Genomic DNA, 23,054 nt, shown 5'->3' with positions numbered 1-23,054 from the left:
AGTTGATTACAAATAATTTAGACGTGACCCAACAGCATAAAAAAAGAAAATGACTTCATCCTTTGGACAAGAGACAGTTTTGAAGTTTTAGTTTTAAAATAGATGGTGGACCTACAGGAGCCATGCGAATGTCTCTTATTTAGGAGCTTCAGAAGATCTCTGAACTTCTGGGAAGACATTACAGCATTCCATTCTGAAAATTTTTGAGTTTTGTTGGGAGGAAGAATCTGTCAGAAGTAGAGCCAAGATTTTATTTACAACAAAGCATAAAATAAGAAATGTTAAATGGGATGAGAAATAAAATTTTCTTTTTGAAAAGTCTCTGTGGGGACCAATTTAGAGATAAATTTGGTCACAAAGGATTTGATATTGGGTTCCATCCTGGCTTTTACATCTGTGTTCAACTTTACTGCTTGTACATTATTATTTCCTATGGAGACTTGTTTAGTTGCTCAGTTGTATCTGACTGATTTGAGACCCCCTAGACTGTAGCCTGCCAGGCTCCTCTGACCATGTGATTTCCTAGGCAAGAATACTGGAGTGGGCTGCCATATCCTTCGCCAGGAAATCTTCCTGACCCAAGGGTCTAACTCGAGCCTCCTGCATTGGCAGATGGTTTCTTTACTACTGAGCCACCAAGGCAGCCCTATGGAGATTTGGGTGCAACATAAAGAATAGTGTTACTCTGGACAAACCGTTAAACATCTCTGGGCCCTTTTATCCCTTTTCTTACTACACACATCTGGATGAGGGACATCCTCAATTTGTTCATTAAGCAAAGCTTATAATATCATGTCCCCTTCTACTCAGAGTAATCACACAAATGAATTCATACATATATTCAACTTTCTTGTTTTCCAAGTTACCAGCTAGCACTTTCCTTACATGTGTCTAATTAATTTTCTGTAGGCACATGCTCCTCTTGCTCAGTTGAGAGCTGGTTAACAAGTTACTGGATTGGGAAAAACAACCTTTTAAAAAATTTATATTCTGAGAAATATGAGGCAGCTGTACTGCAGAGGACCTGGGGGTGACAGTCTAAACAAAGCAGGCTGGTCGTTACCTTTTTTTTTTTTTTTAAGGAAACTGACAGCTCTTTTCTTATCTGTAAAATCGAGATAATACCGTACTGAGCAAACCTACACAAGCGAAAAGTCCTCCTACCGACTGGCAAAATACAGTTTTGCTGGCTCCAGCATGGAATATTAGCATCATCGTTTTCATTTTAGTTCTTCAAAAGCTCTAAGCAGTCAGACGAGAAGCTGGGCTCCTTTTCTTCCGGATGATGACGCAAACTCTAAATGTCTAGGTTTCCCGACCTATAAACGGGATGGTTCATGCCATTCACCTGTTTTAAGTTAGAGACCCACCTCCATCTACGTAGTAGAGCCCTGGGAACCCTTTGGCTCCCAAGTCCCTAAAAAAGCATCTCTGGTTTTGGCTCCAGGCGCCGCCTGGTGGCTGTTTCCGTAAGTGGCTCTGAGCTATAGGGTCCTAGCCGCGGTCGGGCCTGCCCAAGAATTTGCCTAACTTGAGAGCCTGTCTGTGCCCCTCCCCTCTACCCGTCGAGGGTTTTAAAGACGGCGATGAAGGAGATGGCGTTAAGGCGAAGAGGGAGACCGGCGGCCTCGTCACTCCCTCTAGGATGGCGGAGTCAGGCGGTCGTCAGGCAGCTCGCGACCCGGAAGTTGCGGCAGGCGCGAGGCCCCCGTTGCCGAGAGCGGGCGCGCGGGGCGGAGCCTGGCGAAGACGGGGACGGGGTCGCCGGCGCTCCGGCTCTTGGAGTCGGCGGCTCCCTCAGGCGCTGCGACGCGGACGTAGAGCCTGGAGGGCGGGTGGCTGTGGTTCCCGGGGGGCACGCTCAGCTTCGGGCGGAGGCGACATGAGTGCTGCGGCGCTTTTGGCGCCTGCTCCGGCCCCGGCTGGAGCGCCGCCGGCCCCGGAGTACTACCCAGAGGAGGACGAAGAACTGGAAAGCGCCGAGGATGACGAGCGCAGCTGCCGTGGCCGCGAGTCGGACGAAGGTCCGTCTTCCCGCCGGCTGTGCAGCCCCAGGCGGGGGTGGGACGGCTGCGGGAAGGGGTGGGGCTGTCTGGGTGCGGGGCGGGGCAACTTCTGGGCCTTGGGGGTCGGCTGGAGGGGCCGCCCGGAGGAGAGCGGCTCCCGGAGGTTCCCCCGACCTGTGTTCGGGAAGGGGGAACCTCTGAGGACTTGGTTGCAGACAGTTAACGCGGAGAAGGGTCTTAAGGAGCTGTTGTCAGAGCATGTAGGTCTCTTTAAGGTTCTGCTCGTCTCCTCCCAGCTGTCTCCGTTTGAACTTCAGCTTTTCACGGGTTGGAGTGAAAGCCGCCATTCATTGGGTCTACTGAGCACTCCTCGCTTTTTACTTCCTGAGAGGATCTAAGCAAAAGCCCAGTTTAGCTTCCTAGTTACCAAAGTGTCCCCCCGCGTCGTCCCCCCCCCCACCCCCCCATCCCCGGGAAATGCTTAAGTCAGCCCCGCTCACAGGTTGGTTAAAAGAAGGAGTCCTGAGATCGGCCACATCGAATTAGATCTAAATTTGGCTTAGTGAACCCAGCTTAATGGTATCAGGCAATTTACTGAAGCTTCTGAGTCTCAGTTTCTTTAACAGCAGTGGGGCTTGCAGTAGTACCTGCTTCCTAGCGTAGGTGCCAGGATTAAATGAGCTTCAGGCCTAAAGCAGATCTTCCCTAGTGGCTCAGTTGTAAAGAATACGCCTGCCAATACAGGAGGAGACACGGGTTCGATCCCTGGGTGGGGATGATCCCCTGGAGAAGGAAATGGCAACCTGCTCCATTTTGCTTGCCTGGGAAATCCCATGGACAGAGGAGCCTGGTGGACTACAGTCCATGGGGTCGCAAAAAGAGCCAGCGAGGATTTAGCAACTGAGCACATACACTGGCTTAAAGCATGTGAACTGGTCCTTGATAAAAATACTCAGTGTTTACCATTGGGGAAACACGCTCAGGGAACAGGAGGTAGGGATTTGCTTAATGATACTCAGGTGTTATTTTTTCAGTTCCACAGTCTATATTATCATTACTGAAGTTTGGCAAGTGTGAGGAACACTTTTTGAGGAACTGAGGAAGGAGCTGGCCGCAGGAGGAGAAAGGTGAAGTTTTCAAAGGACAAGAGAGAAGAAAGAGATAAAGAGAAACATTTGGGTGGACTGGTCTGGCTCAAAATAGCGCGGTGGAGCAAAAGCTAGAGCAGCTGTCTGGAATCAGGAGTATGTTTTATTAATCATCTCACTGTGAGTGGCAGACAGGTGACCACTCAGGGTAGGCTCCTTCACTGAAGGAGGGAGGAAAGGGGGGATGGAGGATTGGATCTGCTGCTGCTGCTAAGTCGCTTCAGTAGTGTCCGACTCTGTGCGACCCCATAGACGGCAGCCCACCAGGCTCCCCCGCCCCTGGGATTCTCCAGGCAAGAACACAGGAGTGGGTTGCCGTTTCCTTCTCCAGTGCATGAAAGTGAAAAGTGAAAGTAAAGTCGCTCAGTCGTGTCTGCAGCAGGCTTTAAAAAGGCAGCTGTGTGTGCAGATACAAAGTTGAAGGAACTTGCTACAATTCTGGTTGAACTACCTTTGAAGGCAAGACTTAACCAGAGAATTTGAAGGTGAATCCCTTGTATTGCTTCTAATGCCCACGAGGGGGAGCAGTGAAGCAAAAGTTGATTTTCGTTTCCCCCTCAAATAGGACTGTTGAAATTAGGTAGACACTCCAGCCGTTTGCTTACTCTAAAAACAGTGTTTAAAGTATTCTGAGACAGTTTCTGTTTAATCTTCTTGTCCCCTTCCTTCTCCCTTTGAAAATATTTCTGTAGTTAGAGTTCCTTTAGTTGGTTTGGATTCTCCTTTTGTATATGTGCTTGCTCAGTTCTGTCTGATTCTTTACAGCCCCATGGACTGTAGTCCACCAGGCTCCTCTGTCCATGGGATTTCCCAGGTAACAATACTGGAGTGGATTCTCCAGGGGATCTTCCTGACCCAGGGATCGAACCTCCGTCTCTTGAGTCTCCTGCATTGTCAGGCAGATTCTTTACCACTGCGCCCCCTGGAATATATAATGTAAAATCTCGTAGGGATTCAAATTGGGCATATACCCAAAGAGGATGCGTGTATTAGGTTGTTTGGAGTAGGAGCAAAGCTTGCTGCTTGTAGTTTTCCAGTCTTACACCCACATCTCCTTTTCCTGAACTGCCAGTGTTTTGTTTCTGCCAAAGTTACAGCCTTGACTGTGACCAATTGTGTCTGATGCACCCTGTTCTCTGGCTGCAGTTCAGATAAAGGCAGGCTCTTTTTATAAATCTGTCTGTATACAAGTTGGAAATGGCTCTTTCTTGTTTCTTTGATGGCTTCACGCAGGTCTGCATTGAGTAGAAATTCATTTTTCAGAAGTCTGTCAAGTGTCACTGTATCAAGTGATACAAACTCTGTGAATTATGATTTTAACAAACCCTTATTCCCTAATTTTGCTCAGACACTGAGGATGCTAGTGAAACTGACCTGGCAAAGCATGATGAAGAAGACTTTGTAGAAATGAAGGAACAGTGAGTATGATTATTTTACGTTTCTTCTTTGGAATACAGAATTGACAAGGGCATCTTTAATGGTGGCCTGGCCTGGTGTGTATGGTTTTCACATAGTGCTTCCAAAGACCATGCATGTGGGTGCAATTTCCCCCCTTTAAATTTGTCACATTTAACCAGTCTTCCTGTGATAAGAATCTTTTGAGGGTTAGGCTAGAAAGAACCTGGAGTAAACTTTCCCAGAGGAAGAAGACCATGGAGGAGGGAGGGGGGGACCCATTGGTCCCTCCCCCCAACCCCTTTTCTAAGTGAAAGCGTTGCTTGGAGAGGGGAAATGATGTTTCGCAGCCCCTTGGTTCTCAGGTGGGTGTGACTGCACTGAGCACTGACCAAGGCAGGGCTGCGTGTAGATGCCAGGAGAGCTCAGGAGACCAGGCTTGGAGAGCAAGGCCAGGCCCCTGACTCCTGCTCCAGTTCACTCTGCGCCCACACCTAAGCCTCAGTGGAACCACACCTCAGAGCAACTGAAAGCACTCCCTCTTATCCAACACTCAAGAGAGCATAACACAGATCTGATAAATATTTGTGGAATGTATTTTGAGAATCTAGCCTTGGCTTTTCAAATTCTTTGAAGTGAAGTGAAAGTTTCTCAGTCGTGTCTTTTTGACTCTTTGTGACCCTGTAGACTAAACAGTCTGTGGAATTCTCCAGGCCAGAATGCTGGAGTGGGTAGCTTTTCCCTTCTTCTCCAGGGGAATCTTCCCAACCCACGGATCGAACCCAGGTCTCCTGCATTGCAGGCAGATTCTTCAGCAGCTGAGCCACCAGGGAAGCCCAAGAATACTGGAGTGTATAGGCTATCCCTTCTCCAGGGGATCTTCCCGACCCAGGAATCGAAACGAAATCTCCTAAACTGCAGGCAGATTCTTTACTAACTGAGCTATCAGGGAAGCCCTCAAATTCTTTACCTTTAAACTAGACGATCCACATTCTTTTCCTTATGGAATGTTTTCATATGCAAATGTTTTGTGACCATCCTCTGCTTTCTGTTAACCTTTTCAAGCTTTGGAATATAAAGGGGAAACAGCTAAATCTGTACAGGGCCGAATGGAGGACTGCTTTAATAATCGATGTGATTTTTCTCACAACTTTAGCCGTGAAACTGTGCTGCTGGTTTTTTTTTTTTTCTTTCACTTGCCCTCTCTCCAGACTTCTTACTGATTTACCTGGACCCATTTGAGATGTATTTTTCCATACCTGTTTTCTTCCCTAATCTGAATTTTCTTATTGTTTACCTCTTAAATCTATTAATATTCTCTTTTAAAGACACACTAAGGATTCAAAGGCATCATCTGTCACACTCTGTGGTGGACAATTTAAAACACTGAGTTCCAAATACTGGCTTTTTGTGTGCAGTTTACCTATCTCTTCTCTCTTCTATACTTGGCATGTTTAAGTGAACATACCCCCTAATATTTGATGATGGTGAAAGTAATTTTAATTAAATTTAAAGCACTGAAAGTACATCAGAGTTCTCCCTAAAAGAATCTGGGCTTCCGTGTAATTCTCAGATTCTTATTCTTCCTCAGCCTATAGACAGATGGATTGTATTTGCATCTCTTACTTGAGCAATCATCCTAAGGCTATCCTTCCTGTTACCTGTTGGACGGTGTTCTTTTGGGTTGCAAGTCTTTTTCGTCCTCGTGAAATTGAGTGTGTTTTTCAGGTAGAAGCAAAAATATGGCTGAAATGTAATTTATGTGTGGCATTCACAGTTTGAACAGATTGACCAGGGTGCACAGTTGCCTATGATCCATTCAGTGCGAGGGGGCAAAGGTAACATGCCGAGTTCTTTTGCTTCATGTGTGCTGTGTTCTTACCCTTCTGGGGCTGCAAGTAAATCCTGCATTTTTACTTTTGTCACTGAATTGCTGTTATTTCTCAGATCACAAAAAGAGTAGTGTTTTTAAAAACGACATGAGGATTTATTAACTTAGTGCTTACACAGCTGTGCTATCTATACAGAAAAATGTGGTTGGAGGCATAATCTTACTCCTTTCAGTTTATAATCTAATTTCAGAGTTGATATAAGAGCCGTGTTTAATGCTTTTTATGTTTTTGTGTGTATGTTACCCTTCTGAATCTTGAAGAAAATGGCGTTACACTTTTAATTTTTCTTTATATTCTTGCCTAACACATTATTATTGCCATTTATTTATTAAAATTTGTGTGTCTTCATATTTGTGGATTTTAGGTTGATTCTCTAAAGAGAACACAGGAGTACCTGCCTTTCAAGAACACAGAAGCCTTATCTCTTTCTGATCCCTTTAGCTATGGGCATATTTTAAAGCACCAGGCTTTCATTTTCTCTCTCACTAAAGGACATTAATGACATTCCCATAAAAACCCAGGCAGTTTCTGTGTGCAGATTATTGTGGACTTGGGTATTGGTTGTTTTTATCTCTGAGTGTGGCTTTTTTTTTTTTTTTTTTTTTCTTTTAAACAGGATGTATCAGGATAAACTGGCTTCTCTCAAGAGACAGTTGCAACAACTGCAGGAAGGTTGGTGTGGGATTTCATCCTTTTCTAAACATCCTTCCTAATATTACACACCTTTGAAATCTGTGTATTTCACTTCTCAGCGGGCATGATTTAAAATTTGGTTTGATTGATCTTAGCTGTCATTAAAGTGGCCGTTTTCAGACTCTTGAAATCTCACTGAAAGCCTTCTGCAGAGCAAGAACTGAATACCACCATGCCAAAAGCTGGTGGATTTTAGGAGAGATGCTTTTACCAAGAATAAATATAATTGTGCTGTTCTTTCTAAACTAGATGCTAATGAGTTGTGGGTCATCCCCTGTTTGCTCTCTTTGTTTCGTTAATGACGGGTGGGCTGTGCCTTCTTGAAGGCTTTTTGCTGCTAGGGGCAGTTCAGCACCTGGTGAAGAGCACAGGCTCTCAAGTCCTGTCATGAGTTTGAATCCCACCTTCGCTACTTTCTAGAAATTTGACCTTGGGCACATCACTGTCTCCTCCTTAATTTATCTTCTGTTCTGTGAAATGAAGAAAATGGAGGCAAGTGAGATTGTGTGAGGAGCAACCAGCACGTCTGGGTACCCTGTGACAGCTCAGGGCCGGTGGTTGCAAACCTTGATTTCCCCTGCAGAGTGAAACATACTCCTGTGACTTGCAATCGTGTATCTCTGTTTTAGTTTTCCTTCCAGTGGGAAAGGAGGTGTTGCCAAAGAAAGAAATATGGCCCCCTCTAGCAGGTCTGTAAGGTGTGCTTGGCAGGGTTGAGTGAGGAATTGTGAAAAAGGTGCCATTAATGTATCCCACCGAAGCAGTCGTCAGAAAGCAACTTCCCACATGAATTGGGACCCTCATCATTAGCTGCTTCAGGGAAGAGCCACTTGATCAAGCTCTGCTGGAGTGTCACTAGCCATGTGTGGCTGCCTACATTTGACTAGATCAAATTAATAATTCGGCTCTTTGCTGCTACTAGCCCCATGTTCAACTGCCGTATGTGACTAGTGGCCCCATGTTCAACTGCCCCATGTGACTAGTGGTCCCATATGGCCTGTTTGCGCCGATGCACAGCAAGTTCTACTGGATGACCTTGACCTAGACCTTACTGTGGGGGAAGGAGCTTCTTCAGCAGAGGGAGGCCCATGGGCCAAAGCTGCAACATCGAATGATGAGGGTCCCTGGTGGGTGGCTGCTCCTTTCTTCGACTCCTCACTTGCTTGAGAGTCTTAAAACCACGGTTGCTGTGCGCCTTGGCTGGGAACCGAGATGGTTCTGTTCGTGGGTGCCTATTCACAGTGTGTGTTTTCCTCTAATGTTATTTAAAACATTTACTGCTGGTGCTAGAAAATAATTTTAGGAACCAGTGTGTAGAGCAGTTTTATCTTCACAGTAACTATTTTATGAATCTCCATCAGGTACATTACAAGAATATCAGAAGAGGATGAAGAAATTAGATCAGCAGTACAAAGAGAGGATACGAAATGCAGGTGAGGCTCTCTTAACTGGAAGTAAACCCAGTTAATCCAGATTTTCAGCAATTTGGACGTACTGTGGCCAGAAGAGCCATTCTCCAAAATGTGTTTGAGATATCCCATTGTGGGGCGAGTTTTGGGAAACTCCAAAGCTGCACTTACGTAGAACCGTTCTTCTTTGCCAGTGAGTGGCCTGTGGTCAAGGTTGTTTTCGGAGGTGCCTTGAGGTCAGGCTCCCTCCGTGATGCCCCCAGAGTAGTCGTGCACAGTTTTTCATACATCTGTGTAGTTGGCTCAGCAGATGACACAGGAGCTGACGTGGAAAAGGGTTGTTGGCCACTTCACTCCATTTTTAAGTTTGCTTCTTCTGGTCTTTTCTTCCAAGAAGATAGGGTGCCCTCATGTCATTCCCCTCAAGTATGGTATCAGAAGCATTTAGAGGGAGAGATTGTGTGCCTTTGTTTTGGTCTGTTGTGCATAGGAACTGTATTCCTTCAACACATGTGTTGAGCCTGTGCTGCATCCCTGCTCTTTGAGGACATACAGCCGTGAAATGCCTTGTCCTTGACTTTAGGAAACTCACCGTTTCTTTGGTAGAAGATCTTCAAAAACATATCCAGGTTAAGGAACATTGTGACTCAGAGTCACACGAAAAGTAAGATGTGATCAATGTTGAAATAGTGTGTAAACACAGTGCTTATTGGAAATCTTCTATAAGTTGTGAATCTTGAAGCTCCTTGGCCAGCATTTTCTGGGCCAGTACAGTGCTTGTTCCTGCAGAGGTGAAACTCGCGCCTGGTTCCAAAAGGAGGTCTGGACCCCGCTCCTCGAGTTGCTGTTCTCTTGCTGTCTGAGCCATTGACTTTCCAGCTTTCTATGGATGGAGGCCTTCTTTCCTTCAGTGAGCAGGTGTCCATGTCCACCAAGGCACAGCACAGGAGCTGCGGGGCGTGGGGGATGCAGGAAGAGTGGGGGACAGAGCCTCCGTGGTGACCCGGCTCCACTCCCACTCCACTGGCACCCCTCGTTCTGAATTCCTGAGGCGTCTTCTCAGGTGACCCAGCTCCACTCCCACTCCACTGGCACCCCCTCATTCTAAATTCCTGAGGCATGGGGGATGCAGGAAGAGTGGGGGACAGAGCCTTCGTGGTGACCCGGCTCCGCTCCCACTCCACTGGCACCCCCTCGTTCTAAATTCCTGAGGTGTCTCCTCAGGGCATTTTTCCTGGAGTCCCCTTTTAGCAGGGAAAGGAGGTGGCATGTCAGAGGCCGAGGTCCCAGGTTGAGGGCTTCCTCCCAGCACTTAAGGGCCTAAACCTCTAAGTGGCTGTTTACCCTTGGAGCCTCCGTTTCCCCATCTGGAGAGAGGAATACTAACGTCTCATGGAATTGGTTTGAGATGCAAGGAGGGAAAGAAAATTGATGTGAGTCTCTTCTCTTAAGTGAGGACTCGAGGCTGAGTGTTGATTTGTTTCTCTCTTTTTTTTTAGGTTACTAGTTTAAATTTTTAAATTTATTTATATTTTTATCTCTTTTTTTTTGGCTGCACTGGGTCTTGTTGCTTTGCTCGGGCTTTCTGTAGTTGCTGTGAGTCGGAGCTCCTCTTCATTGTGGTGCTCGGGCTCCTCACTGTGGTGGCTTCTCTCGTAGTTCACCTCAGGCTCTGAGGTGCACGGGCTGCAGGAGTTGCAGCACTCAGGCTCACTGGTTGTGGCGCACGGGCCTAGTTGCTCCATGGCATGTGGAATCTTCCTGGACCAGGGACTGAACCCGTGTCGCCTGCCTTGGCAGGCATGTTGTTATTCACTGCCACCAAGGAAGTTTTACTTAATTGTACTCTCAATCTTCTGTGTTCTTTCATAAGCACCCCCCACCCCCACACCCGTCCCCAGGTAAAAATGTGGAAGAGCTCCTGAATCAGTTGCATCTTGAGCTCTGAAAAGCACATTTCCTGCAACACTAATCCACCTGTTTTTGTTGTGTCTGGTGTCTGGCTGCTTTGAAACATCCACCACCAGCTCTGAGTGCTCATTGTCACTTGACTTGTTGGTGCAGGTGTGATGTCTCAGAATGGCGCAGACCTCACACGTCTGGCCCGTTCACACGGTGCGAGTGCAGCAGTCATAGGAGTGAGTATGTGGGGCTGGGTGCACTCAGGCTTGTGTGCGCCATGCTTCCCAGTGCTGCCGGGATGGCAGCTTCTAAGGGTTAGAAAATTGCGACGGCTTGTCTGTTTCCTCAGTTAATTTTCTCATTCAGCAATTGTTGGCTGACGTTGGAGTCTTCATCTCAAGTTACTGAAGCTGTCAGTTTTGTATGACTGTGCATATGTGCTCCTCTGTGAGTGGATGAATCGGTGGGACTGATTAGGGTTGCACAGGAGACCCTGTCAAATGGTATCCGCATCCCATGGAGTTGTTACTCCCCCAACAATCTTTGTGGACCATTTGCAGCAGCTCTGCTGTCACCCAGAGAAGATCAGAAGCCATGGACTTATTTTGTTCCAGGTGCTGGGTTTGTAGGGGCCTTGTAGTCTAGGGGTGGGGGAGCTGCTGGATTAACAGGCACTACTCTCCTGGCACACAGTGGGTGCTAAATAGCCGGTGATCCTATGAGTAGATGCTCTGAGAGGGGCTTGGTGGGTGACGGCCTCAGAAAAGTCCTTGCTGAGGAGGCTGCAGTAGATCTAAAATTTGCAGTTGTGGTCAGAGCCTGGAGGGTGTTGTGGGTGGAGGCCTGGGTGTGACCAGAGGCTGGGTGGCCTGTGACCATAGCCCCAGGAGGCCTGGGGCCTCTGCCCTCTGTCTGCTCGGGGAATGTTCTTCCTCACCACAGAGAGCCCTGTGCACGAGGCTTTAAAAACATCCACATTGCCTCTGCTTCTGGACTAACTGAGTTGTTTCTTCTGTCCCTTAAGACTGTTGAGGGCGTGTGCTCAGTGAAAGAAGGGCTAACTTTACTTTTATTTTGCCGGGGTAGCTTGGTTCCTGCTGCCCCCTTTTGCCCTTGGGCAGAGCTGCCAGAGCGGATTCTGTTCAGGGCCAGATTTTAACTAGTCCTGCCTCTTCATGTAGCCACACTTTATTGATGGAAACATTTGCTCTGTGTAACGGTGCTCTCAGAAGGCAATTACTGCTTCTAAATGAATCCTAACGTCACTGTCTAGAAAGGTGGCACAGCTTCACGAATCTAATTGCATGTTTTCTCTCTTTCAGAGCTCTTCCTCCAGCTGGAAGTAAGTACCACGGGTCTTCTGGGCTTGCAGGATCTTTGTCAGGGTGGGATCTTGCTTTCCCAACCCAGTGGGCCTTTCCTTCATCACCACATAGACATAGGGAATCCCCGCTGGAAGCCTCGATTAGGGTTCTGTTTGACTAAAGGACGTTTGGTCTCAGCTCAGAAATTCTGTTTGTTGGTCGGGCAGCCTGTGCTTATCCCAGGGGTTTGACAGATGGATACTCACCCCTCACTGCTTTCTTGTTGACTCTCATCTCACATTATAGCCGTTTGGGGGTACATGGTAAAAAACTCACTTGCCAATGCAGAAGACATATAAGAGATGCAGATTTGATCCCTGGGTCAGGAAGATCCCCTGGAGGAGGGCATGGCAACCCACTCTAGTATTCTTGCCTGGAGAATCCCATGGACAGAGAAGCCTGGTGGGCTGTGGTCCATGGGGTAGTAAAGAGTCAGACATGGCTGAAGCAAATTAGCACACATGCACGCACTGAATTATAATGGCCTCATAGTTGGTTATATTGGTCCTCAAAGCAGCCAGGTCTCTGAATCAGCTCAGGTTCATCCCTTGAAACTCTGGATGGGAGGGAAAGACTGATTAAGATCTTTGACTCAGCAGATGTCTGAGTGCTGGTTCCGTGTGAGGTGCAGAGCTACAGGCAGTGATGAGGGCCAAATCTTGGGTGATGTGCTTGCTCCTAAGGGGCCAGTGTGTGTGTGGCGAAGCAGGAGGGTGGGTGGGTGGTCATGGTTTCTCAGAGCTACGTTATTGGAGACTGAAGTCAGCACACATAGTCACAGCCCAGAGGGTCACATGACCCACAGCCATACCCACCAGGAGTCCCCTTGTTCTTCACCTCAGGCAGTGATGAGATTTGGAAAATGGATGCTTATGCATTTTTTTTTTACTTAGTATAATTTCACTGTTTGAGTGTCTCTCGGGGTTCAGTCACCTAATAAGTGATCTTGTCCTCTTGTTGGTCTTTATCTTACTGTTAGATCTAACCTCACTGTAAGCATCAAAAAATAGGGTAACTCAGGCTGTCTTGGTATCTTATAACTCATCTTGAATATAGGTATTTTATTTGGAATATACTATTTTCCTTCGAAGTTGTGTCTTCAGAAGGGTTTATTTATTGTTTTTGAGAATCTTATATTTTGTTTTCACATACAAGCCACAAAGTATAAGATGTGGAAGAGAGGAAATACCTGATTACAAGTGAGGGATTCACATAAAAATGAGAAGTTGTGTAGTTCAGTTTCATGCATGCATTGGAAACCTTGCTCCCAGACACCTTGTTAGTGCTCGCTGGTGTGTGACTGCTGCTGTCTCTCTTATTTCTAGAAAAGGTATTTTCTTGGTGCTTGCACACAGAACAAGGCTTTGTGTTCAGACCCTGGCTCCCAGGGTTATATAGCTACAATCTATGTTTCTCTCTTGCTCAGACTGAACAAGTGGAAAGAAATTACATCAAAGAAAAGAAGGCGGCAGTGAAAGAATTTGAAGACAAGAAGGTTGAGTTGAAAGAGAACTTAATTGCTGAGCTAGAGGAAAAGAAGAAAATGATTGAAAATGAAAAGCTAACGATGGAACTGACTGGAGGTACGAAAGCACCACAGAACAGGATCCAGGGAAATTTGAGGGGGTCTTTGAGGGAGGGAGGCACTCCAGTGCTGACTCCTGTCAGTTCCTTATCATCAGAGCAGTGAGCTGAAAGAGGGGTGGAGGGGCAGTCTTTGACCTGACAGGTCAGAGTTAGAGCTCTGTTGTATTGGCTGTGTGACTTTAGTCAAGCCACTTAACCTCTCTGAGCCTGTTTTCCCCTCTGTAAAATGAGCCTGATCATACCTTATCCCACAAAACTGATTAGAAATATGAGTGCCTAGTACAAGGCCCTGTACATAACGTGTTGGGTAAGTTAAATGGTAGACCTTTAACAGTGACTGCAGCATCAGGCTTCTGCTTTATTTAACAAAATTTGTGGGTCAGCTGTCATTCCAGTCTTGCTTATCTTCACGAATTACTTGGCCAAGTTCCTCTGTGCTGGTGGAAATCCCTCTCTTTGGTTTTTTTTTTGGGTGGGCGGGGGGTGGGGGCGGGGGTGGGTCTACCTTCGTTATGGAAAAAGCATTGTCTTAACTTTGACCTGACTGTGAGAATGGAGGCTTTGGCTATATCATCTGTGCTGTCAGATCCCTTCGCCCCCAGTGTTACTGTGAACATTTCAGCAGGGGTAGCTAAACTGAGTTGTTCTCCTGTGAAGCTAGTAAAGTTACGTTAAACTTGGAGCCAGTTGCTCCCTGGCCTTCTAGGATTCAGTCATCTGCATATGGGAACTCGGCAGGTTTGAGGGAGAAGCAATATGGGCTGCTTTTTCTGTTGCCATAAGTAGACCAGTGACTCTGAGAAGGATACAGGATGGGAATTGGCTTGAACTAGCTGTTTTGGAACTTGGCAAAATTTCCATCAGCAAATACTGAAGGCACGTCAGTGGTGAGTTTGTCACTTGGATATGTAAATGGCATGCCTTCTGCACACCCCCAGATTTACTCTTATAATCATCTTCAGAAGGTCCTGGGGCTCTGGCATGTCTCATTTTTGTCGAGTGCTCTAGAAAGACCTTGTTTTATGGAAGTCCTCAGGGCTGACTTTGAAGCTAAAAGTAACAGTTTAGAGCTCTGTTTCCCCTTTGGTATTTCTGGTGCTGTTAGCCAACACGGCCCTCCCCCTGACATGGACTTCTAGCGCCAGTCCCCACGACACACCAATGATATTGTGGTTGTGTCTAAAGTAGGGGTCTGGCTCTTGAAAAATCTCTGTTCTGATACCTTCCTCATTGAAAGACTTGGCAAAAGGAATGAATTCCTTGAAGACCACTGACTGCAACTCAGAAATATGTCTTGGTGAGAATGGATGCTATATACAACAGCATCTTCAGAACGGCACTGTCTTGTTCTTGTTGAGGCGCTTTTTTGATTAAACTGAGAGCACATTGGCGCCTTATCCGGTCCCAGTCTGTGTGGCTGTGTTCTGACCTGCACACCCTCTTCTCCAACGTGGCTCTGGCGGCATTGACGCCTCATCGATCCCTGCTAGAGCCACCAGATGCTCAGATCCTTCATTAGGCTGGTGGGAAACATTGTCAGTTTACAGCCGCTCCCTTTCCATCTGTGGGGAAGGCTGTCAGCCCCTCACCTGTGATTTGGCATCCTAAATATTGACAAGCAATAGTCATTGTTGAGCCAGGCTGTTTTACAGCCGGAATTTTAACAGGGACAGGAGGCATCCTCGGTGACTTAAGAGGCCGAGCCTGCCAGGGTAGAAAAGACAAATAAATGCAGGGAAATCATTTGTGACGCAGTAAAATCGACTACAGGAGTGCTTACAGCCTGCCATGGGCATTAAAGGTGCCGATGTCCTTCCGCGAGCCGTGTGGTACCCTTGGCATGGAAAGCACGGCCGAGGTAATGATGGACTGTCTGAAGAGAAGGCAGCGGAGCTAGAAGGGTGACGAACGCTTCCACAGATGGTGCTGCGATGGTGTCGGCTCAAAGGCCCGCTGCCTCCCTCTTGCTGAGTGACTGATTTCACCTCTGGATTGATGCCCAGCATCAGTGCTGCCTAGCTCTGCCCAGAAAAGATGCTTCTTAAAATTTCCTTTTCTGGTTCAACATGAAGATCTCTTGAAAAACAAAATGGAGTATGGCTCCGATGAGAAACTCAAACTAAATAACCCGTTGGAAAACGGGTGTTCCTGGTGAAGTGCTCTATCTGAGCAGGACTTCAGCCTTTACAGCCCTCCGTGGGAAATGGTGGGACATTTTCTAGGGTGTGAACCACTGGTGGAGACCTTGGGACAGCTGGGTTGTTCAGGCAGGAAGGCGTACTGTCGTAAAGAAACTGGGATGTGAGCAGCGATTCCCTCACCTTGAGTATGGATGTGAGTCACCTGTGGTCTTGATAAAATGCAGATTCTGATTCAGGGGTTCTGGGGTGGAGCCAGTGATCTGCATTTCTGACCACCTCTTCAGGGCCTATGATGCTATTGGTCAGACCACACTTGGAGGAGTGAGATTATAGATTGAATCACCTAAGTGTGAGTTTTCTCTGCAATTGAGACCAAAGTTATAAGTAACTGCGATAATTAATGAGACCTTCATGAGCTTGAAAACATGTGGGTGCTTTATCTTTCTTCGTTTGTGTGTCCCCTTCCTACCTTAGGCCAGCCATCTTTTCTCCTGCCTGCTGACAGCCCACTAACCACCACTTCTTTAAGTGTGTGCCTCACCTGGGGCGTCTTCCAACCAACCTGCAGGCCCCTGTGGAAGCTGTTCATGACCTCAGTAAAGCCTGTGAGGTTCCTTAGAAGATACTGGATTCATGGCAAGAGCCATGAGTGATGATGACATCAAATAGGAGCTCTGAGTACTTACCTCGAGCTAGGTGTTATATGAAAACATGAGAGCTGCCGCTGAAGGCTGACAGGAGTGGATGAACCCCAGTCTGCCTTGAACTTGCTTCTGTGGTGGGGGTTCTGTTGTTTGGCAGGGAGCTGCGATGTGCCCCTGGGGGGCTGGCACACAGAGCAGGCACTGAGGGCCAGTGAAACTGGAACCTCATTCAGCCCCTGCAACTCCTTCAACTTGACTTAGCAGGGCAGGCACGTGGGAATGGAGCCCTCTGCTCCAAGCGTCCTAGTGAGATGATTCTCTGACTCAGGCATGTTCTGTTAACCACAACGTGATGCTGACTCCAGAAACCCTCTGAACTCCTGTGGCACTGGGTGTGCCACAGAATGGCTGCCTGGAAGGCCTGTGTCCTCAAGGAGCCCGTGTTCTCATAGTTACAAGACTGACGTGGTTCCGTGCCTTCCTCAGTGTGAGGTGGTTCCGACAGAGGAGTGTCCTAAATAAATGCAGGTAAAGATGTGTCAGGGTGGTTTCTAGTGGCAAGGAAACTTTACAAGACACGTGTGGTTGTAGTGATGCAGGAGGGGGTTCACACAACACAAATCAGATGCCAGTGAGCCGGGACCCTTGGAAGTCAGAAGAGGCTCCAAACAAACGGCATGGGAGAGAGGATGGAAGAGGGAACCTGGATTTGGGGTGGGGCGGGCTCGTCCCCTAGACTTTCTTTTCTGATGCTGCCATTGTGGAGTCCAAGCGTTGTGGGGGCTTGATCGGTTCACCCTTGAAATGCGACCTCTGCATTGTGGGCTGCTGGCCTAATGGAGATCAGTCCCTTCATTCCTACCAGTTTGACTATGGAAGACATGACCTTGATTTTCATCCCTCTCGCCCGTCTCTTACAGGCACCCATTTGTAGTCACAATGCAGCCTTGGTTTGTGACGTTGCCAGTAGAAAGGGGTGCCTGGGGTTTGCCTCGGGCCTTCAGTCCAGCCTTTGGTTTGGGGGTAACTGCCCATCTGCCACAGTGTTGACCCTGCTGTGGCTTTTCAGTCGGAGATGATGCTGTTTCCTGCTCGAGTGACTTCTCCAGGGTGGCCACACTCTTGAAGTCTGAGTTTCAGTCCCAGAAGTTTGTCTTTTGTCAGAGCACTTGGGACCCCGGGTTAAACCCAGGAGACTGATGTAAACCCAGCCTGTTGATTCTGGTGAGAAATACAATTTCCAGATCAGCTCAGACCCAGGTGGTCAGCACCTCTCATCTTTCTATGAAAAATCGTCTGTGGAAGCCAACCATGCAAACCTTGCTGGGACTGGAGCAAAGCGAGTTAAGTAAACAGTCTTACTGTGTCATTTGGGACTGTGACGCTTACACACGTTGCCCTTCCCCTTGAGTTACATCCTCCACCTGGACCCTGGGCCAGGACAACTTCCTGCTCACTCACTCTCCTAGACAGTGGTGGGGACATGCGAATTAATTTTAGAGATTTCCTTAGAGCACCTTCCTTATGGGTCTTTTGGGTAAATTGATTAGGCTAATGCCATGACTAGGCCAGTAAAATAGATTGATTTTTACCATTGCAGAGGAGAATTCTATTATGTTTTCTTATCTGAGTGATTGGGTGCAGTTATTTTTTTCTGAGTTTTTTGGCTTTGAATGGACCAGTTTATTCCCAGATCATCTCATATCTCCCTCTCCCTGCTTGTTTCCATCATGTATCTCCTACCCCTGGAGGGCAGGGCACACTTGGCTGGAGTCTTGGTGCCTTATCTCTGGTGTTCTTTCATCTTCCAGATTAGGTCTAAATGTTGCAAAGCCTCACGGTTGACAGCAGTTGCCTTCAAGTTTGTAACTTCTATTGCAGCTGTTTGTGCCATGACTTGTCAGAAAGATCTCTGTTATGGTTTTTTCCTGGCCGAGAGCTTGATGATAAAAACTGGCATTGACTGAACTCTAGTTACGCCAGGCACCATGTTGAGGGCTTTATACCTGTCATCATGTAATCTTCACAGCACCCTGTGAGGCAAGTGTTACCGGTATGTACATTTTATAGATGAGGAAAGTTGAGATGCAAGAGCATGTACTCAGCCTGCCTCACACGTCACACACTACCACGGGGATTCCCACCCACCCAACCAGTAAGAAACTGGGGAGGGTGGCATCTCAGCACAGGATAGGGAGACAGCCTCTCACTCTCCCCCGTTATATCCTCTCAGGCCTTGTGCGTTGCTGTGGTAGACAGGCCACGTCGAATTCTGTCAGGCTATCCTGTCAGCTGTCCATGTAGGTAACAGTCACAAATGAACTGGCCCTCAGTATCAGGCTTGACTTCATCTAGTTCTGTGGGAAATCCTGTGCAGCCAGCCCCTGCTGTGTGCTGGAAGTGTGCTCGGCCTTGGGGTGGAGTTGGTGTGTCTGCTGGGGGAGCGACCAGGAGCTTGGTGGAAGGGCTCGTACAGATGCTCTGGTTGCTGGGAAGAAGGCGGGACTTCTCAGAAGCCATAACAGCAGGGGGAGTGTTGAGCTGGCGCTCAGAGGTTGTCATGTGTAGGAGTTTCCTGGCAGAAAAGAGGAGGCTGGGCAAGGGACAGCACGCAGAGGCTGAAGACATAAACAGTAAGGTGCCTGTGGGTGACAGAAGAGTTGAAAAGCTCGCAAGAGACTCTGTGTGCAGGGAGGAGAAGGGACGGAGACCAGAAGGGAGAAGTGAAGTGAAGTTGCTCAGTCATGTCCGACTCTTTGTGACCCCGTGGACTGTAGCCTACCAGGCTCCTCAGTTCATGGAATTTTTCAGGCAAGAGTACTAGAGTCGGTTGCCATTTCCTGCTCCAGGGAATCTTCCCCACCCAGGGATCGAATCCTGGTCTCTTGCACTGCAGGCAGATGTTTTACCGTCTGAGCCACCAGGGAAGCCGGCATGGCCTTTATTCTGTAGCCAAAGCAAGGCATTGATGTGTTTCCTGAGAAGAGTGATGTGATGAAAGATCTGATTTGTGTCTGAGGAAGAGCCCGTTGACAGAGGCGAGGGTATGACGAGAGGATGGAGTTGAGAGGTAGTGAAAAGGCAGCATGCATGAGTGCTAAGTTGCTTTAGTCGTGTCCGACTCTGCGACCCCACGGACTTTAGCCCGCCAGGCTCCTCTGTCCATGGGATTCTCCAGGTGAGAATAGTGGAGTGGATTGCCATACCCTCCTCCAGGGGATCTTCCCAACCTAGGGATCGAACCCACATCTCTAAAGTCTCCTGCATTGGCAGGTAGATTCTTTACCACTAGTGCCCCCTGGGAAGCCCAGTGAAAAGGCAGAACTGCCATTATCTGAGGAATCTCATGTGTAGGTGAAGAAAGTCACAGATGATAGTTGGCTCTGACTGGGGAAGGTGGGTGGTGGAGGAGATGGTCTCAGGGATGAATCACAGGGAAGAAGTGGTTCACTCAGAACCTGAAGAAGAATGTGTGGCGGTGTAGGGTGCTATGCCACAGGGTGGGTGGAGCTGGAGCGAGAACTGACAAGACCTCAGAGTTCACCTGCATCTAAGGAGCAGGCCAGTAAAACGGAGCCCAAGGATGGAAACCAGGAGAGAAGGAGGGACCTCGAGGAGAGGTTGTGTATGAGGGGAGGTGGCCACAGTGACAGCCAGTCGAGAGAAGTCAAGGAGGAGGAAACTAGACTTTTACCAGGAGCCTTCAGGGTATCAGTCTGGATAGTTGAGTAGTTAAAAAAGGTTGTAAAATAAAATAATAAGAGTTCAGACTTGTAAATCTCATGTAAAAATGTTGAGACTGAGGCTAGAGGCCTCTCAAGAGTCTATTACACCACTGGGCTTTGGTTTACTCACTGTCTGTGGGAAGGGCGGGAATTAGCTGAGACAACCCAGAAGTTCCTTCCAGTCCTAAGTGCCTACTGCTCTGTGGCTTTTTGATTTGAAAGAGGAGGAAGAGGAAAAACGCCTGGTTTCCAGGGAGTCGGAGCGAAGCCGCAACAGCTGCAGTGGGAAGTTGCAGGGGGGCTGCCGTTTCTGAGCAGGGCGTGCGCTTGGGTCAGCCTTCCATGTCTCTTGAGCACAGGCCTCTCGGAAGTCATCTGGCATCTGACTCAGGTCACGCATGGATTGGACGTCCCCCATGAAACAACTCTGATGGGGTGGCTCTGGGGCTGATAGTCCTACTGTGGATTCTTGCAGACTTCAGGTGGCAGTTGGATAGCTTTACCCGTTCCATTCTTGCCACAGATTCCATGGAAGTGAAACCCATCATGACCAGAAAGTTGCGGAGGCGACCGAATGATCCTGTCCCCATCCCAGACAAGAGGAGGAAACCTGCTCCTGATATCCACTCGCATCAAGCCTTCATCACGCCTTTTCCTTTAGACCACAGAATCCTTTGCTTTTCCTTTTGATAGACTGAACATGGCCATTGTGCTACAGGAATTGTCATATTAGGTTGGAAAGCACATATATTTGTCCATGAGATAGAGGGTGGCCATTTTATGATTGGAGTCCTCAGTCATTTCTGCTTTGAGTGGGAGGAAGTTGCAGAGAGCAGTCATTTGGAAAGGGACTCTGGGCTCCTCTTACACTCACTTGGAGATTCGGGACAGCTGAAAATTTCATGTGCCCTTGATTTTTCTACTTAGCAAATGAGAACAGTAACTGCCTCTTGTACTTCAGTCAGCTATATCCCCCAAACCGTGGATTGCAAACTGCTGTTCAATTGAAACAAAAAAGAGTTTAGTTAGACGTCAAGAAACCTCTCTCATCATAAGAATGGGAAGGGGATATGTGGCGGGGGGAGGGGGGCGTTGTTTATCTTCTCGAGGAGATAATAAATAGCCATTTGTACAGAATGGTTTTCTTATTTATCTGCCAGGAAGACAGGGCATGACTTCAGGTCCCTTCATCTTCCCAGCCGAGAATTGAAGCTGCTAGGCAAGATTATGTATGTGTGTGGAAGTCTCAGATCTTCGGGACAAAAGCACTTCACAAGTGGCAGGTGAAGTTTTTTCCTGTGTCCTGGGCTCTCACTGTTACTCTAGTTACCTGTGGAGTCTCATTTCACCTTCTTAACCATCGACATTTGTTGGATGGGGGATTGTGGATTCTTGTACATACCTGACTCCACCACATTGAGTAGGAGGATCAGAAAGTTCCAAGAGGCAAACTGTAGGAACATAGTGGAACTTCCTCTCACTTGGTAGATTCTCAAAGGCTGACACCATTTTGTTGAATTCTGTTTGCTTGGAAATTGTCATTTTTAGACACGTTCCTTTAACTCTCAACACCCCAGCTGAACTATTTGTTAACAGATGAGCAGATCATGGAGGATCTGAGAACGTTAAATAAGGTACGGTGTGATTTTTTTTTTAATTTATTTGAAAGCTCGGGCTTTATTTTGTTCACATGTTGCTTGTGAAATCACTGTGATACCTTTGACACCTTAAGTTGCACCTGAAATGATTTTCTCTAAGATTTTTTTGTTGTTCTTCCTACAGCTGAAGTCACCCAAGAGACCAGGTAAGTGCACGATGTTACAGGCATTTGTGCAGCGTTTTTGTATTTTTGGAAAAGCACGTGAATGCCTGACAAGGAGTTGTCATGGTTTTCAAAAATAAAACATTCATCATTTACCTAAGAGCAGTCATCATGATAACCAAAGGGGACCTTTAAGCTCATCCTCCCCTGATTTTTATTTTTAACCTTGCTATGTTAAAGGTACCTTCGTGTTTTTCTTAGGATTTATTGTAAAAAAGATATATGATCTTTTCCTATCCTTTGTAGGCATTAGGCATAAGATGTCAGCACAGATCCATTTCTGAAAATGAAATCAGAGAGTGCTTCAGTGGTAGTCGCTTGGTAGAGTTCAGCACGAGGCGTCTTATCCGGTGGCTTTTCACAGGCTGGTTCTCCTAAGGGCCTTTCGGGCTACTCCCAGTCCCAACTTACAGAAGAGACAGGCCCAGTGTCTAGGGTGCTTCATTCAGAGCAGCACTCAAGGGTCTTTGCTAGGCTACAAAATAGAACTGTGGACTGGCAAGGCATTTTTTTGTTGTTGTTTTTAAACATGGCGATTGCTTACACATCCCTCTATGAGGCGAGTCTTGCTAAAGGAAACAAGATTCTTCCCACTCTAAATAATTCCCTCCTGAAAGCCACCATGGTCTGGAGAGAAGTCCTGAGTGTCTGAAGGCCTGGTGGGGCAGGTTTGTGAGTAAGTGTATGAATTTAGATGATTTGAACCCATTTTAGTTATCAGCGCTATTAGCTTGATTCGATACATACCCCAATAACCTGCTCTATCTCTTAATAAATATTTCTAGGCATGATTTAATTTTTATAAATTTAAAGATATTTTTCTAGTTCTTGCCCATTGGAGCTTCTGATTGTCAGTGGTGTTTTCGTCCTACCCTCAGTCACCTTGGGCACATCCTTAGCCTACCTGAGCCTCAGGTTTCAGTTTCTCTTCCGTGGGGAGGTTAATCTTTGCCTTGCCTGCTCACAGAGTTGCTTTGAAGATGTGATGTACAAGAATTTTGTTGAATTTCCATTTATTACAGTGGTAAGAACTTGAGATCATGAGGATCCTTACCCCCTTTTAAATAGCATTTCACTTAAAGCATGTTAGTGGATAGACTCGCATGCTTGTGACACGCGTAGTCATGGGAATATCTCTTTGGTTCCTCCAGCATCCCCATCCTCTCCCGAACACTTGCCCACCACCCCTGCAGAGTCTCCAGCGCAGAGATTTGAAGCTCGGATAGAAGACGGCAAACTGTACTACGATAAAAGATGGTAAGTTCTGTGTGAACATAGGTTATTCATTAGTATCTCAAAAGAACCGTTTGGAAAGAGGGCCAGGGC

The 23,054-nt window shown here is 47.3% G+C and overlaps 1 protein-coding gene across 5 annotated transcripts in view; it reads left to right on the top strand.

Annotated features, from left to right (window-relative positions):
* Positions 1-1,700: 1,700 nt before the first annotated feature.
* Positions 1,701-23,054, top strand: part of SUDS3 (SDS3 homolog, SIN3A corepressor complex component) — a 161,721-nt gene continuing 140,367 nt past the window's right edge. For 4 of the 5 annotated variants that reach the window (XM_061384866.1, XM_061384863.1, XM_061384865.1 and 1 more), the window contains exons 1-10: positions 1,701-2,024; positions 4,503-4,572; positions 7,058-7,113; positions 8,496-8,567; positions 11,768-11,787; positions 13,236-13,392; positions 20,430-20,516; positions 21,470-21,540; positions 21,689-21,710; positions 22,880-22,985. In XM_061384866.1, coding sequence (XP_061240850.1) covers positions 1,883-2,024; positions 4,503-4,572; positions 7,058-7,113; positions 8,496-8,567; positions 11,768-11,787; positions 13,236-13,392; positions 20,430-20,516; positions 21,470-21,540; positions 21,689-21,710; positions 22,880-22,985 — 803 coding nt within the window. In that variant the 5' untranslated portion in view covers positions 1,701-1,882. Of the gene's footprint in view, positions 2,025-4,014; positions 4,388-4,502; positions 4,573-7,057; positions 7,114-8,495; positions 8,568-11,767; positions 11,788-13,235; positions 13,393-20,429; positions 20,517-21,469; positions 21,541-21,688; positions 21,711-22,879; positions 22,986-23,054 lie in introns of those variants that run through there. The other variant, XM_061384867.1, reaches the window with a different exon arrangement.

This window comes from Bos javanicus, chromosome 17 (genome assembly GCF_032452875.1).
Source record: "Bos javanicus breed banteng chromosome 17, ARS-OSU_banteng_1.0, whole genome shotgun sequence".
Lineage (NCBI taxonomy): Eukaryota > Metazoa > Chordata > Mammalia > Artiodactyla > Bovidae > Bos > Bos javanicus.
The sequence above is the reverse complement of the archived record's forward strand: the minus strand, read 5'-3'. Positions and strand labels throughout refer to the sequence as shown.